The 16,778-nt window shown below is 37.3% G+C and overlaps 1 protein-coding gene across 1 annotated transcript in view; it reads left to right on the top strand.

The window, feature by feature from the left end:
- LOC125666395 (ubiquitin carboxyl-terminal hydrolase 40-like) overlaps positions 1 to 16,778 on the top strand; it is a 48,053-nt gene that overhangs the window by 23,386 nt on the left and 7,889 nt on the right. Inside the window, exons 20-26 of the mRNA XM_056152062.1 lie at positions 726 to 776; positions 972 to 1,080; positions 1,451 to 1,539; positions 1,950 to 2,076; positions 3,039 to 3,178; positions 5,045 to 5,144; positions 5,911 to 6,142. Coding sequence (XP_056008037.1) covers positions 726 to 776; positions 972 to 1,080; positions 1,451 to 1,539; positions 1,950 to 2,076; positions 3,039 to 3,178; positions 5,045 to 5,144; positions 5,911 to 6,142 — 848 coding nt within the window. The remainder of the gene's footprint in view (positions 1 to 725; positions 777 to 971; positions 1,081 to 1,450; positions 1,540 to 1,949; positions 2,077 to 3,038; positions 3,179 to 5,044; positions 5,145 to 5,910; positions 6,143 to 16,778) is intronic.

The raw sequence follows: 16,778 nt of genomic DNA, 5'->3' as shown, positions 1-16,778 counted from the left end.
GATATCGGATGGTCACTTTTACACTCTACTATTTAGTGTCAATAGCACTAAAGAAGATGTTAAGTGTTTTACACATAAATTATTCCAAGTATGGCTCCATCCTGGAGGTAGAATTTCTATCCTGCGGATCATGAAATTTACAGTTTTGGTAGAGTCCTTCTAGCTGTACATGACTATGCATTTAGTTTTTCTTCCAGTTGTGCATTTGTAGAGAGGAATTTTTAAAAAAAAATTATCAATTTTTGGGAGTTTTTACCCCATCACTAAAGCCCTGGGGGTGCAGAGGTCCTGAAATTTTAAAATTCATGTCTCCCTTGTCCCATAGATGCTTCATACCAAATTTGAAAAGAATTGGAACGGTAGTTATGAAGAAGTTAGGGATGTTGAATTGTTAACAGACTACATGTGGCAACAGATGGAGACCAATAGCAATAGTTCACCCATGTGACTCAGATGACCTAATTTGTGACTCAGATGACGTGCAACTCGGATGACCTAATGTGCGACTCAGATGACCTAATGTGCGACTCAGATGACCTAATGTGTGACTCAGATGACCTAATGTGCAACTCAGATGACCTAATGTGTGACTCAGATGACCTAATGTGCGACTCAGATGACTTAAAAAGGCATAGGAACAGTAACATGTGTTCCATCATTTAGAATAACATTGCAACTTGCTTGTGTATTAAAAGTTTGTGCTCAAACAAAGCTTCTTTTTGTAGGAAATCAATGGGCAGAGGCAAACCATGCAGTTTCAGGCTCTCCCAACAGATGTAGGGGTTTATTTATAGTTACTTCTCTATAATTCAAACTGTGATTAAAGCATGATGCTTATAGCATGTTTATGTATGATTGATAATATGAAACATCTACAGCTTCTCGTCTTGGTAATTAAGATCTATGTATCCCTCATATTTTGTTTCTATTTGTACATCTATTACATATTACCTATATCTGTTCGTTTGCAGTCCGTGTCCCTCTTGAAAACCTTAGCAGTGTCGAAATTCCGATTAACGGAGATCCGTGAGGGTGGCAGGTTGCGATTAGAAGACCACACAATGGGCCTTAGATCTCCATGTAAACTTTCAATATTTATTATACACAATAAACTTTGCATCACATAATCATTCATATGTAGAATTTCAAAACTTTTACAGTATACTTTAAATGTTACTGATATTTAGCTTGCAAATTTGAACATTCAGAGTGTACATGCATATTGTAGGATAAATTCACGTAAAATGTACCAATACCAAAAACAACCATCAAATTGTAATACCTACATGTATGTAATTTTCTATCAGATGTTTGTATCCATGACATTGGTTTTAAGAAAATGTATGTCTGTAAAGACCTGAGAACAAATCATACATCTGAAGATGGTGGTAGGAATCTGCTATTCATTCTTAATGTGTCTGTGCCATTATCACCAAATATTCTGTTATAGTATGTGACGAGATAACCTTGTCAGAAGCTAGAATCGGCAAAGATTCCAAACTTGTCTTAGAACCAGGACAAGCCCCGAAGTCTAACCAGGTGAGTTGTTTCTGCATCTCATCATTTTAATGTACACAACAACAATTATTTGATAAGTGTTTAACATCGTTACCTGATTAATGAATGATTTTCAATTGAACTGTTTTTCTTTGCATCTACATTGTCTGTGTTACCGGTCAGTTTTGTACTTTGTCTTTATTTTTAAATATTTTTTTACATGAAAATTTTTTTCTCTCTAGTTTATCAATATGCAGTTAAACCTCATTACCTTGAATTCTCGATGGTGCCAAGAAAAAAAACAACTTTGCGATATCGGAGGGTTATTGAGTTTAAAATACTTATTAAAGAAAATGTAGCTGGGACTTCTAACTCACTTCAACATCTCCATGGTTTTGGAGATATTGATGTTTGAGATACAAAGTACAACTATTGTTATGATTTATTTATAGATAACTATCAACATTACAACTGATGGGGCGGAGGAAGGAATCCCTGACACGGTGGAAATGTTAGTGGATAGAAATCAGACTGTGGGGAGTTGTCTAACCTGTGTGTTAAACCGACTAGGAGTTCAAGGTTAGTGTGTTAGGATGTATTTATGCTGGTTCTCTCCCCCCCCCCACCCCCACCACCACAACCCCTGTTCAATCAATTTTACAATATACTTTAAACATAGCTTTGTAGACTAAAGTTTTCAGGTGACCTATTGCAATATGGTCTGCGTCTGTCGTTGTCCGTCTTTGCATTAACAACTGAAAATTTTTAACTTCTTCTTGATAACTACCATTCCAATCCTCTTCAAACTGGTATGAAGCATCTTTGGGACAAGGTTGGGGCCAAAAATGGTCAGTGATTGAATATGTTAACTTGAGCATTTCAGCTTCTTGATAACTTCCATTCCAATTCTTTTTAGATTTGGTATGAAGCACGGGGGAATACATCACTATGCATTTAGTTTTTCTTACAGATATGCAATTGTAGAGAAGATTTTTTAATATGAGTCAAATTTTGGCAGTTTTTACCTTGACCCTAAGGTCCCAGGGGTGCAGAAGCCTTGAAATCTACAATTTATATCCCCCTTGTCCAAAAGATGCCTCATACTAAATTTGAAAAGAATTGAACTGGTAGTTACCAAGAAGTTAGATATGTTTAATTATTAACACATTAAATCACTGACCAAATCGGTCCCACCCTGATACCAAATTGATCCCAGAGGTAGGGACTTTGACCAATATTCAAAAATCATCTCTAAAATTGCACATCTGTAAGAAAAACTAAATGCATAGTGATGTAGAACAGGAAAGCCTCGTCCACGAATTTTATGATCGCAGGTGTAAGGGTTTTATTTCCAGGGTGGGGCTAGAATTACAGTGTTTTGTTGGGACTTGATTTGTGATAGAATAGTTGTCCCCCTTTTACAGTACGTTTGGTTTTTGAAGATTTTAATAGACGGGAAATAACCCTTTCCTCGTTCCAAAAGATTTTTGCTTGTAAAGAAAAAAAAACTTGTTTATGATAACGATATTATTCTTTTTTAGACAATGGCTGGCACCTACGTAAAACTAACTGGTGTGGTGAGGCAGCAGATGTTCTCATTGACCTTGAGGTGACCCTGGACCATAGTAGGGTGTACGATGGTGATTCTTTGATCCTGGAGAGAGGGAGGTTACCACCAAAGGTAGGCGATATCATTCAGTCCCAGTAAACAGTAGAACTCTTACCAAATGTTGAGGTATTTTAATGGAAATATCAAATGTTGAGGTATTTTCATGGAAATATCAAATATTGAGGTATTTTCATGGAAATAGCAAATGTTGAGGTATTTTCATGGAAATATCAAATGTTGAGGCATTTTCATGGAAATATTAACTGTTGAGGCATTTCATGGAAATTGTAAATATTTTATTTGCCTGTCATTTGTCTGTCACATTCCAAGCTACAACTTGTGTAGCTTTTTGTGGGTCATTCTAGATTCTGTTGCAATTTTGATCCATTTCTCCTGCAGGAGTTTTGCCCATTTATTAGTCCTTTAGCAGTGGAGGGGTGGTGACTACTAGTCTGCACTATTTCTGTCAGTCTTTTCTGTCCATATGTCACAGTTTTAGTTTTCCAGACTTTTCTATGCCCCCATAATCAGTGATTCAGGGGGCATATAGTTTTTGGTTTGTCCGTCTTTATGATTGTGTTTATTCCTGGTGACAAAACCTTTCTTTTCGTACCAAAATGTTTTGACTTTGTTACCTTGACCTTGGAGTTTGACCTATAATTGCAAAGCTTTCACCTTGGGCCTATCTTTTGAACAGTTTGTGCCAAGGCTTTCACATTTCACATGTGTATGTGTTAGGAGAATACCTTTCTTATTGTACCAAAATGGTTGACCTCCTAACCTGCAAGTCTGACCTACTTCTGAAAAACTGTAACTTGAGCTAAAATTTTTGAATGGTTAGTGCTAGGACTTTCATATTTCACTTAAGTATTCCATGGGACAAGATTTTCTTTGGTACCAAAATGTTTGACCTCCTGACTTTGACCTTAGAGTTTACCTACTTTTATAAACCTAAGTCATGCCTATGGAATGCTTAGTGACAGGGCTTTCATAGTTCATGTGTATTGCACGTGACAAGACCTTTCTTCGGGTACCAGTATTACTTTGCTGTCATACAGGGGTATCAGTGTTTCACAAACACAATATTTTTTTTGTTTTTTTGTTTTGTTTTGCTTGGTTTTTTTCAATTTCGATCTCAATTTATTACATATATATTAACAGTTTAATGTTTGTATTTGTGAAGTCATAATCAAATGATAAATGAATCCCCAAGGGGAAAAATGAATTTAATGTAATTCTGGTGTTTTGTGTCTTCAGTCATTAAATTCTATTTATCTCATATTCTTCTTTAACCTTGATATAACCTTGATATTTTGGGACTTGAATATAGTGGTAAACCACTTCTTGCATGTATGCCCCATTGGAATTCTATTTCCAAAGTTCTATTTGAAAATATGAGAACAATTTTATTCAGAAGAACAACATTGTCTTATGTACAATGTGTATTTTTCTATGGTAAACACTTGTTCCCTTCATAGTTAATAGCTCTACATAAAGTATTTGGGTTGACTTTTCATTAAGGAGGAATAATGAATTGTCATAATGGCTGACTTATGTTTAAAACTTGAATGCTGACATAAATATCAGCAATGCATGTGTATTCCTTTTAAGCTGGGTAGGGCGGTAGGTTTACATGCTGACTGCTGATCTGTAGTTTACTTTTTACTAAAACTACAATTTTAAACTAAGCAAGGTAAATTTTAAACTTTTCAATTTTCATGATATTATAGTTCAAATCCTCCACAATCCATCCATATCATATTTCTCTGGTGTATTATTTTACCTTCAGTCAGATGACTTGGGTGAGTTTAGGAACCATTATGATTTCTGTATAGTGAATTTAATTATGTGTGTGTGAAATAAATGGTAATTTTTTTTTATTTTTGTAGAGAATTTAATTTGTGTGAGTGAGATTAATAGTAATTTTTTATTTTTCAGGGGTTTATTTGTCCAGAGATCTGGTTGTATCCATTGTTAGAATCAGCGCAGCAGAGCAGTAAGTCAGGGTTCCTGTCATGGCTGTCCTCAGGGATTCAAAGTAAGCTGTTCTCCAGTAATGTATGCCCTTCTCCTTTGAAATACACCCTTCTCCATCAAAGTATACCCTTCTCCATCAAAGTACGCCCTTCTTTATTAATGTACACCCTTCTTCATTAAAGTAAGCCCTTTCTCCATAATAAAGTACATTTATGCCTTCCTCCATTAAAGTAAGCCATCAAAGTACTATTATTACGTAATAGCTTGAATTACTGTACATTTCTTATTTTATGCGGGTACTTGTATCAAAACATGACTCGTAGATGACTAATCATGAGAACTTGAATTAGCAAGTGGAAATCAATGTTGATTAAGAGTTGTGATATACATATTAGCAATATAGAAATAAAAGCGAGATAGTCCTTTACTAAAATTTCAAATTTCTTGATTCCAGGGGTAGAGTTTTTGGTACATGTACCAAGGTGGGGCCAAAAATGGTCAGAGTGATTAAATGTGTGGTAACAGTTGAACATTTTTAACCTATTGATAATACAATAGAATTTCTACTTTTTGGATTTTCCAGCCTTATGCTTACTACATACAATAGATAAGTGTGAGAATATGTCTGTCTCATTGTGTCTAGATGAAGGACACATCAATCTGATTTAATTTAGTATGATGGTACCCAATCGATGCTGGCATTCATCACAACGCCCCTATTAACTACTATTTGTTCATGGAGAGATATTCATGGCCTGTTGCTCAATCCACATTCATTATTGTGTACATGTACCACTTAAAAAGAAATATGTATTGATTGTACACAGGACTTTGGAACACTTCCTCAGGGGAAGTAACTGCAGGCAATCAAACAGATGCACTACATGTTGGGGATATCCAGGTCTCTGTGGATTCCACCCTGGATGATCTCAAATTGCAGGTCATGACCTTGCCAGCCATCACAGATCTTGGAGTACCAATGGCGGAGTTCCTGCGTGTCAGAGTAATAGAAGATGGACGACTAGCAACAATTCTTAAGGGGGAATCTCAAACACTGAGGTAAATTTTGAGGAACTGAAAAAAATTACATGTACCACAATATTGTAGAAATTTACTATGATACTTCAGGGGGTATCTCAAACACTGAGGTAAAGTTTGATGAACTGTAGAAATTTACTACATTACTTAAGGGGACATCTCAAACACTGAGGTAAAGTTTGAGGAACTGTAGACATTTACTACAAATATGGATTTTCTTAGGCATTTAACAATTCACATTACATTTTATTAGAGAAGTTACTAGAGAAGAAAAATCAAATACAGACAAACCTGTGATGATTTGCTTGCAATATTGCACATGTGGTGCAGACTTTCTGATGATTGCTTTAAGCGGTCAGTGACAGACAATACGTGCAGCGGGCCATCTGAGGTTTAACCTCCTGTCTCAATCTGAAAAAAAATTTATTTCATTTGGTAAAAACAGCATGATGAAATAAAGTTTTGATAGGATATATTATAAACAATGTAAAATCAAAATTAAAAGCAATATGGATTCCATAACTTTTAGCTTATGAACACAAAAGTGATTTCATAGAAAATGTCTATGAAAGTTTTGAGGTGGAGTTCTGATAAATATATATTATTACTACAGTAACTTGATCCGAAGAGTCGGATCACGTTGAGTTGACAGGCGCGGATCATCAGATCACACGAGACGCGAAGCGTGAATAAAAAAAACTTCAGTACAATGGAATCATTCCTTTCTCGGCTTGTATGGTAAAATGCACTATTCAACATTAAGAGAAATCAGTATGTTTTAAAGATTGCATGCTATAAAGTGTTTTCTTGTACTTTTTGAAAGATTTTTTTATTGAAAATGGCCAAATTTTTATTAATTGCTTAAGAATTTTCAGGCAAGAAAGTATTGTCAACAAATCTTGACGTGTTCTGGAAACTTCCGATATATATAATACTTGATTTTTTTAAAGTTTTTTTTTTTATTTATTTCAAAATGTAAACAAGGATTCAAGTTTTTGAAAATTTCTTCAAAAATGAATTTTACAAATTTTTGAAGAACTATTGAAACTTGTAACAGTATTGATTCCAATTCCTCTGTTCACAGTCATTTACTAGAGAGGGGGAGGCCAGTGTTAGATAAGAAACCTGTGATGATTACTAGAGAGGGGGAGTCCAGTGTTAGATAAGAAAGCTGTGATGATTTACTAGAGAGGGGGAGTCCAGTGTTAGATAAGAAACCTGTGATGATTACTAGAGAGGGGGAGTCCAGTGTTAGATAAGAAACCTGTGATGATTTACTAGAGAGGGGGAGTCCAGTGTTAGATAAGAAACCTGTGATGATTTACTAGAGAGGGGGAGGGCAGTGTTAGATAAGAAACCTGTGATGATTTACTAGAGAGGGGGAGTCCAGTGTTAGATAAGAAACCTGTGATGATTACTAGAGAGGGGGAGTCCAGTGTTAGATAAGAAACCTGTGATGATTACTAGAGAGGGGGAGTCCAGTGTTAGATAAGAAACCTGTGATGATTTACTAGAGAGGGGGAGTCCAGTGTTAGATAAGAAACCTGTGATGATTTACTAGAGAGGGGGAGTCCAGTGTTAGATAAGAAACCTGTGATGATTACTAGAGAGGGGGAGTCCAGTGTTAGATAAGAAACCTGTGATGATTTACTAGAGAGGGGGAGTCCAGTGTTAATTAAGAAACCTGTGATGATTACTAGAGAGGGGGAGTCCAGTGTTAGATAAGAAACCTGTGATGATTTACTAGAGAGGGGGAGTCCAGTGTTAGATAAGAAACCTGTGATGATTTACTAGAGAGGGGGAGTCCAGTGTTAGATAAGAAACCTGTGATGATTACTAGAGAGGGGGAGTCCAGTGTTAGATAAGAAACCTGTGATGATTTACTAGAGAGGGGGAGTCCAGTGTTAGATAAGAAACCTGTGATGATTTACTAGAGAGGGGGAGTCCAGTGTTAGATAAGAAACCTGTGATGATTTACTAGAGAGGGGGAGTCCAGTTAGATAAGAAACCTGTGATGATTTACTAGAGAGGGGGAGTCCAGTGTTAGATAAGAAACCTGTGATGATTTGCTTGCAATATTGCACATGTGGTGCAGACTTTCTGATGATTGCTTTAAGCGGTCAGTGACAGACAATACGTGCAGCGGGCCATCTGAGGTTTAACCTCCTGCCTCAACCTGAAATTGAAAATTATTTCATTTGATAAAAACAACACGAGAAAATAAAATTTTGATAGGATATATTATAAACAATGTAAAATCAATATTAAAAGCAATATGGATTCCATACCTTTTGGCTTATGAACACAAAAGTGATTCATAGAAAATGTCTATGAACGTTTTGAGATGAAGTTCTGACACGAGTTAAATATCAAATTCACAAAAACTGTTTTAGAAAGATTTTAAATTAAATGTACCTTTTATAATGTCCCCCTTCAAACAAAAAGGGCATATTGCTTTGCACCTGTCGATTGGTGACATTTTTTTGTGGGCTATATATTCATGCCAGGTGAATAAAAACTTCAGAAGAATGGAATTATTCCTTTCTCTGCCTGTATGGTAAAATGCACAATTCAACATTAAGAGAAATCAGTATGTTTTAAAGATTGGATGTTAAGAAGTGTTTATTTGTTTGTGAAAGATTTATTTAACGAAAATTGCCAAATTTTGAATTGCTAAAGAATTTTCAGGCAAGAAAGTATTGTCAACAAATTTTGACTAGTTTTGCAAACTTCCTATACATGTACAGTGTATATAAAAAAAATTTTTTGGGGGGGGGGTGTTTCTTTTAAAATGTAAACAAGGATTCAAGTTTTTGAAAATTTCTTCAAAAATGAATTTTACAAATTTTTGAAGAACTATTGAAACTTGTAACAGTATTGATTCCAATTCCTTCTCTGTTCACAGTCAACTACTAGAGAGGGGAAAGCCAGTGTTAGATAAGAAACCTGTGATGATTACTAGAGAGGGGGAGTCCAGTGTTAGATAAGAAACCTGTGATGATTTACTAGAGAGGAGGAATCCAGTGTTAGATAAGAAACCTGTGATGATTTACTAGAGAGGGGGAGTCCAGTGTTAGATAAGAAACCTGTGATGATTACTAGAGAGGGGGAGTCCAGTGTTAGATAAGAAACCTGTGATGATTTACTAGAGAGAGGGAGTCCAGTGTTAGATAAGAAACCTGTGATGATTACTAGAGAGGTCAGTGTTAGATAAGATACCTGTGATGATTTACTAGAGAGGGGGAGTCCAGTGTTAGATAAGAAACCTGTGATGATTACTAGAGAGGGGGAGGTCAGTGTTAGATAAGAAACCTGTGATGATTTACTAGAGAGGGGGAGTCCAGTGTTAGATAAGAAATCTGTGATGATTACTAGAGAGGGGGAGGCCACTGTTAGATAAGAAACCTGTGATGATTACTAGAGAGGGGGAGTCCAGTGTTAGATAAGAAACCTGTGATGATTTACTAGAGAGGGGGAGTCCAGTGTTAAATAAGAAACCTGTGATGATTACTAGAGAGGGGGAGTCCAGTGTTAGATAAGAAACCTGTGATGATTTACTAGAGAGGGGGAGTCCAGTGTTAGATAAGAAACCTGTGATGATTTACTAGAGAGGTCAGTGTTAGATAAGATACCTGTGATGATTTACTAGAGAGGGGGAGTCCAGTGTTAGATAAGAAACCTGTGATGATTTACTAGAGAGGGGGAGTCCAGTGTTAGATAAGAAACCTGTGATGATTTACTAGAGAGGGGGAGTCCAGTGTTAGATAAGAAACCTGTGATGATTACTAGAGAGGGGGAGTCCAGTGTTAGATAAGAAAGCTGTGATGATTTACTAGAGAGGGGGAGTCCAGTGTTAGATAAGAAAGCTGTGATGATTACTAGAGAGGGGGAGTCCAGTGTTAGATAAGAAACCTGTGATGATTTACTAGAGAGGGGGAGTCCAGTGTTAGATAAGAAACCTGTGATGATTTACTAGAGAGGGGGAGTCCAGTGTTAGATAAGAAACCTGTGATGATTACTAGAGAGGTCAGTGTTAGATAAGATACCTGTGATGATTTACTAGAGAGGGGGAGTCCAGTGTTAGATAAGATACCTGTGATGATTTACTAGAGAGGGGGAGTCCAGTGTTAGATAAGAAACCTGTGATGATTACTAGAGAGGGGGAGGCCAGTGTTAGATAAGAAACCTGTGATGATTACTAGAGAGGGGGAGTCCAGTGTTAGATAAGAAACCTGTGATGATTTACTAGAGAGGGGGAGTCCAGTGTTAAATAAGAAACCTGTGATGATTACTAGAGAGGGGGAGTCCAGTGTTAGATAAGAAAGCTGTGATGATTTACTAGAGAGGGGGAGTCCAGTGTTAGATAAGAAACCTGTGATGATTACTAGAGAGGGGGAGTCCAGTGTTAGATAAGAAACCTGTGATGATTTACTAGAGAGGTCAGTGTTAGATAAGATACCTGTGATGATTTACTAGAGAGGGGGAGTCCAGTGTTAGATAAGAAACCTGTGATGATTTACTAGAGAGGGGGAGTCCAGTGTTAGATAAGAAACCTGTGATGATTTACTAGAGAGGGGGAGTCCAGTGTTAGATAAGAAACCTGTGATGATTTACTAGAGAGGGGGAGTCCAGTGTTAGATAAGAAAGCTGTGATGATTTACTAGAGAGGGGGAGTCCAGTGTTAGATAAGAAACCTGTGATGATTTACTAGAGAGGGGGAGTCCAGTGTTAGTTAAGAAACCTGTGATGATTTACTAGAGAGGTCAGTGTTAGATAAGATACCTGTGATGATTTACTAGAGAGGGGGAGTCCAGTGTTAGATAAGAAACCTGTGATGATTACTAGAGAGGGGGAGGTCAGTGTTAGATAAGAAACCTGTGATGATTACTAGAGAGGGGGAGTCCAGTGTTAGATAAGAAACCTGTGATGATTACTAGAGAGGGGGAGTCCAGTGTTAGATAAGAAACCTGTGATGATTTACTAGAGAGAGGGAGTCCAGTGTTAGATAAGAAACCTGTGATGATTACTAGAGAGGTCAGTGTTAGATAAGATACCTGTGATGATTTACTAGAGAGGGGGAGTCCAGTGTTAGATAAGAAACCTGTGATGATTACTAGAGAGGGGGAGGTCAGTGTTAGATAAGAAACCTGTGATGATTTACTAGAGAGGGGGAGTCCAGTGTTAGATAAGAAATCTGTGATGATTACTAGAGAGGGGGAGGCCAGTGTTAGATAAGAAACCTGTGATGATTACTAGAGAGGGGGAGTCCAGTGTTAGATAAGAAACCTGTGATGATTTACTAGAGAGGGGGAGTCCAGTGTTAGATAAGAAACCTGTGATGATTACTAGAGAGGTCAGTGTTAGATAAGATACCTGTGATGATTTACTAGAGAGGGGGAGTCCAGTGTTAGATAAGAAACCTGTGATGATTACTAGAGAGGGGGAGGTCAGTGTTAGATAAGAAACCTGTGATGATTTACTAGAGAGAGGCAGTCCAGTGTTAGATAAGAAACCTGTGATGATTTACTAGAGAGGGGGAGTCCAGTGTTAGATAAGAAACCTGTGATGATTTACTAGAGAGGGGGAGGCCAGTGTTAGATAAGAAACCTGTGATGATTACTAGAGAGGGGGAGTCCAGTGTTAGTTAAGAAACCTGTGATGATTTACTAGAGAGGTCAGTGTTAGATAAGATACCTGTGATGATTTACTAGAGAGGGGGAGTCCAGTGTTAGATAAGAAACCTGTGATGATTACTAGAGAGGGGGAGTCCAGTGTTAGATAAGAAACCTGTGATGATTTACTAGAGAGAGGGAGTCCAGTGTTAGATAAGAAACCTGTGATGATTTACTAGAGAGGGGGAGTCCAGTGTTAGATAAGAAACCTGTGATGATTACTAGAGAGGTCAGTGTTAGATAAGATACCTGTGATGATTTACTAGAGAGGGGGAGTCCAGTGTTAGATAAGAAACCTGTGATGATTACTAGAGAGGGGGAGGTCAGTGTTAGATAAGAAACCTGTGATGATTTACTAGAGAGAGGCAGTCCAGTGTTAGATAAGAAACCTGTGATGATTTACTAGAGAGGGGGAGTCCAGTGTTAGATAAGAAACCTGTGATGATTTACTAGAGAGGGGGAGGCCAGTGTTAGATAAGAAACCTGTGATGATTACTAGAGAGGGGGAGTCCAGTGTTAGTTAAGAAACCTGTGATGATTTACTAGAGAGGTCAGTGTTAGATAAGATACCTGTGATGATTTACTAGAGAGGGGGAGTCCAGTGTTAGATAAGAAACCTGTGATGATTACTAGAGAGGGGGAGTCCAGTGTTAGATAAGAAACCTGTGATGATTTACTAGAGAGAGGGAGTCCAGTGTTAGATAAGAAACCTGTGATGATTTACTAGAGAGGGGGAGTCCAGTGTTAGATAAGAAACCTGTGATGATTTACTAGAGAGAGGGAGTCCAGTGTTAGATAAGAAACCTGTGATGATTACTAGAGAGGTCAGTGTTAGATAAGATACCTGTGATGATTTACTAGAGAGGGGGAGTCCAGTGTTAGATAAGAAACCTGTGATGATTACTAGAGAGGGGGAGGTCAGTGTTAGATAAGAAACCTGTGATGATTTACTAGAGAGGGGGAGTCCAGTGTTAGATAAGAAACCTGTGATGATTTACTAGAGAGGGGGAGTCCAGTGTTAGATAAGAAACCTGTGATGATTACTAGAGAGGTCAGTGTTAGATAAGATACCTGTGATGATTTACTAGAGAGGGGGAGTCCAGTGTTAGATAAGAAACCTGTGATGATTACTAGAGAGGGGGAGGTCAGTGTTAGATAAGAAACCTGTGATGATTTACTAGAGAGGGGGAGTCCAGTGTTAGATAAGAAACCTGTGATGATTTACTAGAGAGGGGGAGTCCAGTGTGAGATAAGAAAGCTGTGATGATTACTAGAGAGGGGGAGTCCAGTGTTAGTTAAGAAACCTGTGATGATTTACTAGAGAGGTCAGTGTTAGATAAGATACCTGTGATGATTTACTAGAGAGGGGGAGTCCAGTGTTAGATAAGAAACCTGTGATGATTACTAGAGAGGGGGAGTCCAGTGTTAGATAAGAAACCTGTGATGATTACTAGAGAGGGGGAGTCCAGTGTTAGATAAGAAACCTGTGATGATTTGCTTGCAATATTGCACATGTGGTGCAGACTTTCTGATGATTGCTTTAAGTGGTCAGTGACAGACAGTACGTGTAGCGGGCCATCTGAGGTTCAACTTCCTGTCTCAATCAGAAATTGAAAATTATTTCATTTGATAAAAACAACATGATCTTTGATAGGATATATCATTAACAATATAGAATCAAAATTAAAAGCAATATGGATTCCATACCTTTTGGCTTATGAACACAAAAGTGATTTCATAGAAAATGTATATGAAAGTTTTGAGGTGGAGTTCTGACAAGAGTTATATATCAAATTCACAGGAACTGTTTTGAAAAGTTTTGAAATAAAATGTACCTTTTATAATGCCCCCCTTCAAAGAAGAGGGGCATATGACTTTGCACCTGTCAGTCGGTAGACAGTTTTTTGTGGGATATATATTCATGCCAGGTGAATAAAAACTTCAGTACAATGGAATCTTTCCTTTCTCGGCCTGTATGGTAAAATGCACTATTCAACATTAAGAGAAATCAGTATGTTTTAAAAATTGAATGTTAAGAAGTGTTTTCTTGTTTGTGAAAGATTTATTTAATGAAAATAACCAAATCTTTAATAATTGCTAAAGAATTTTCAGGCAAGAAAGTATTGTCAACAAATCTTGACTTCTTCTGAAAACATCCTTTATATAATTCTTGATATTTTTAAAGGTTATTTCTTTCAAAATATAAACAAGGATTCAAGTTTTTGAAAATTTCTTCAAAAAATGAATTTTACAAACTTTTGAAGAACTATTGAAACTTGTAACAGTATTGATTCCAATTCCTTCTCTGTTCACAGTCAACTACTAGAGAGGGGGAGTCCAGTGTTAGATAAGGAAGCTGTGATGATTTAGTAGAGAGGGGGAGTCCAGTGTTAGATAAGAAACCTGTGATGATTACTAGAGAGGGGGAGTCCAGTGTTAGATAAGAAACCTGTGATGATTTACTAGAGAGGGGGAGTCCAGTGTTAGATAAGAAACCTGTGATGATTTACTAGAGAGGGGGAGTCCAGTGTTAGATAAGAAACCTGTGATGATTACTAGAGAGGGGGAGGTCAGTGTTAGATAAGAAACCTGTGATGATTTACTAGAGAGGGGGAGTCCAGTGTTAGATAAGAAACCTGTGATGATTTACTAGAGAGAGGGAGTCCAGTGTTAGATAAGAAACCTGTGATGATTACTAGAGAGGGGGAGGTCAGTGTTAGATAAGAAACCTGTGATGATTTACTAGAGAGGGGGAGTCCAGTGTTAGATAAGAAACCTGTGATGATTTACTAGAGAGGGGGAGTCCAGTGTTAGATAAGAAACCTGTGATGATTTACTAGAGAGGGGGAGTCCAGTGTTAGATAAGAAACCTGTGATGATTTACTAGAGAGGGGGAGTCCAGTGTTAGATAAGAAACCTGTGATGATTTACTAGAGAGAGGGAGTCCAGTGTTAGATAAGAAAGCTGTGATGATTTACTAGAGAGGGGGAGTCCAGTGTGAGATAAGAAACCTGTGATGATTACTAGAGAGGGGGAGGTCAGTGTTAGATAAGAAACCTGTGATGATTTACTAGAGAGGGGGAGTCCAGTGTTAGATAAGAAACCTGTGATGATTTACTAGAGAGAGGGAGTCCAGTGTTAGATAAGAAAGCTGTGATGATTTACTAGAGAGGGGGAGGTCAGTGTTAGATAAGAAACCTGTGATGATTTGCTTGCAATATTGCACATGTGGTGCAGACTTTCTGATGATTGCTTTAAGCGGTCAGTGACAGACAATACGTGCAGCGGGCCATCTGAGGTTTAACCTCCTGCCTCAACCTGAAATTGAAAATTATTTCATTTGATAAAAACAACACAAGAAAATAAAGTTTTGATAGGATATATTATAAACAATGTAAAATCAATATTAAAAGCAATATGGATTCCATACCTTTTGGCTTATGAACACAAAAGTGATTCATAGAAAATGTCTATGAACATTTTGAGATGAAGTTCTGACACGAGTTAAATATCAAATTCACAAAAACTGTTTTAGAAAGATTTTAAATTAAATGTACCTTTTATAATGTCCCCCTTCAAACAAAAAGGGCATATTGCTTTGCACCTGTCGATTGGTAGACATTTTTTTGTGGGCTATATATTCATGCCAGGTGAATAAAAACTTCAGAAGAATGGAATTATTCCTTTCTCTGCCTGTATGGTAAAATGCACAATTCAACATTAAGAGAAATCAGTATGTTTTAAAGATTGGATGTTAAGAAGTGTTTATTTGTTTGTGAAAGATTTATTTAACGAAAATTGCCAAATTTTGAATTGCTAAAGAATTTTCAGGCAAGAAAGTAATGTCAACAAATTTTGACTAGTTTTGCAAACTTCCTATACATGTACAGTGTATATAATTTTTATTTGGGGGGGGGGGTGGGTGGGTTTCTTTTAAAATGTAAACAAGGATTCAAGTTTTTGAAAATTTCTTCAAAAATGAATTTTACAAATTTTTGAAGAACTATTGAAACTTGTAACAGTATTGATTCCAATTCCTTCTCTGTTCACAGTTAACTACTAGAGAGGGGAAAACCAGTGTTAGATAAGAAACCTGTGATGATTACTAGAGAGGGGGAGTCCAGTGTTAGATAAGAAACCTGTGATGATTTACTAGAGAGGGGGAGTCCAGTGTTAGATAAGAAACCTGTGATGATTACTAGAGAGGGGGAGTCCAGTGTTAGATAAGAAACCTGTGATGATTACTAGAGAGGGGGAGTCCAGTGTTAGATAAGAAACCTGTGATGATTACTAGAGAGGGGGAGTCCAGTGTTAGATAAGAAACCTGTGATGATTTACTAGAGAGAGGGAGTCCAGTGTTAGATAAGAAACCTGTGATGATTACTAGAGAGGGGGAGTCCAGTGTTAGATAAGAAACCTGTGATGATTACTAGAGAGGGGGAGTCCAGTGTTAGATAAGAAACCTGTGATGATTTGCTTGCAATATTGCACATGTGGTGCAGACTTTCTGATGATTGCTTTAAGTGGTCAGTGACAGACAGTATGTGCAGCGGGCCATCTGAGGTTCAACTTCCTGTCTCAATCAGAAATTGAAAATTATTTCATTTGATAAAAACAACATGATCTTTGATAGGATATATCATTAACAATATAGAATCAAAATTAAAAGCAATATGGATTCCATACCTTTTGGCTTATGAACACAAAAGTGATTTCATAGAAAATGTATATGAAAGTTTTGAGGTGGAGTTCTGACAAGAGTTATATATCAAATTCACAGGAACTGTTTTGAAAAGTTTTGAAGTAAAATGTACCTTTTATAATGCGCCGCCCCCCCCCCCCCCCCCCCCCCCCCCCCCCTATATGGCTTTGCACCTGTCGGTCGGTAGACAGTTTTTTGTGGGATATATATTCATGCCAGGTGAATAAAAACTTCAGTACAATGGAATCTTTCCTTTCCCGGCTTGTATGGTAAAATGCACTAT

Source organism: Ostrea edulis, chromosome 10, assembly GCF_947568905.1.
Source record: "Ostrea edulis chromosome 10, xbOstEdul1.1, whole genome shotgun sequence".
Classification (NCBI taxonomy): Eukaryota; Metazoa; Mollusca; class Bivalvia; order Ostreida; family Ostreidae; genus Ostrea; species Ostrea edulis.
The sequence above is the reverse complement of the archived record's forward strand: the minus strand, read 5'-3'. Positions and strand labels throughout refer to the sequence as shown.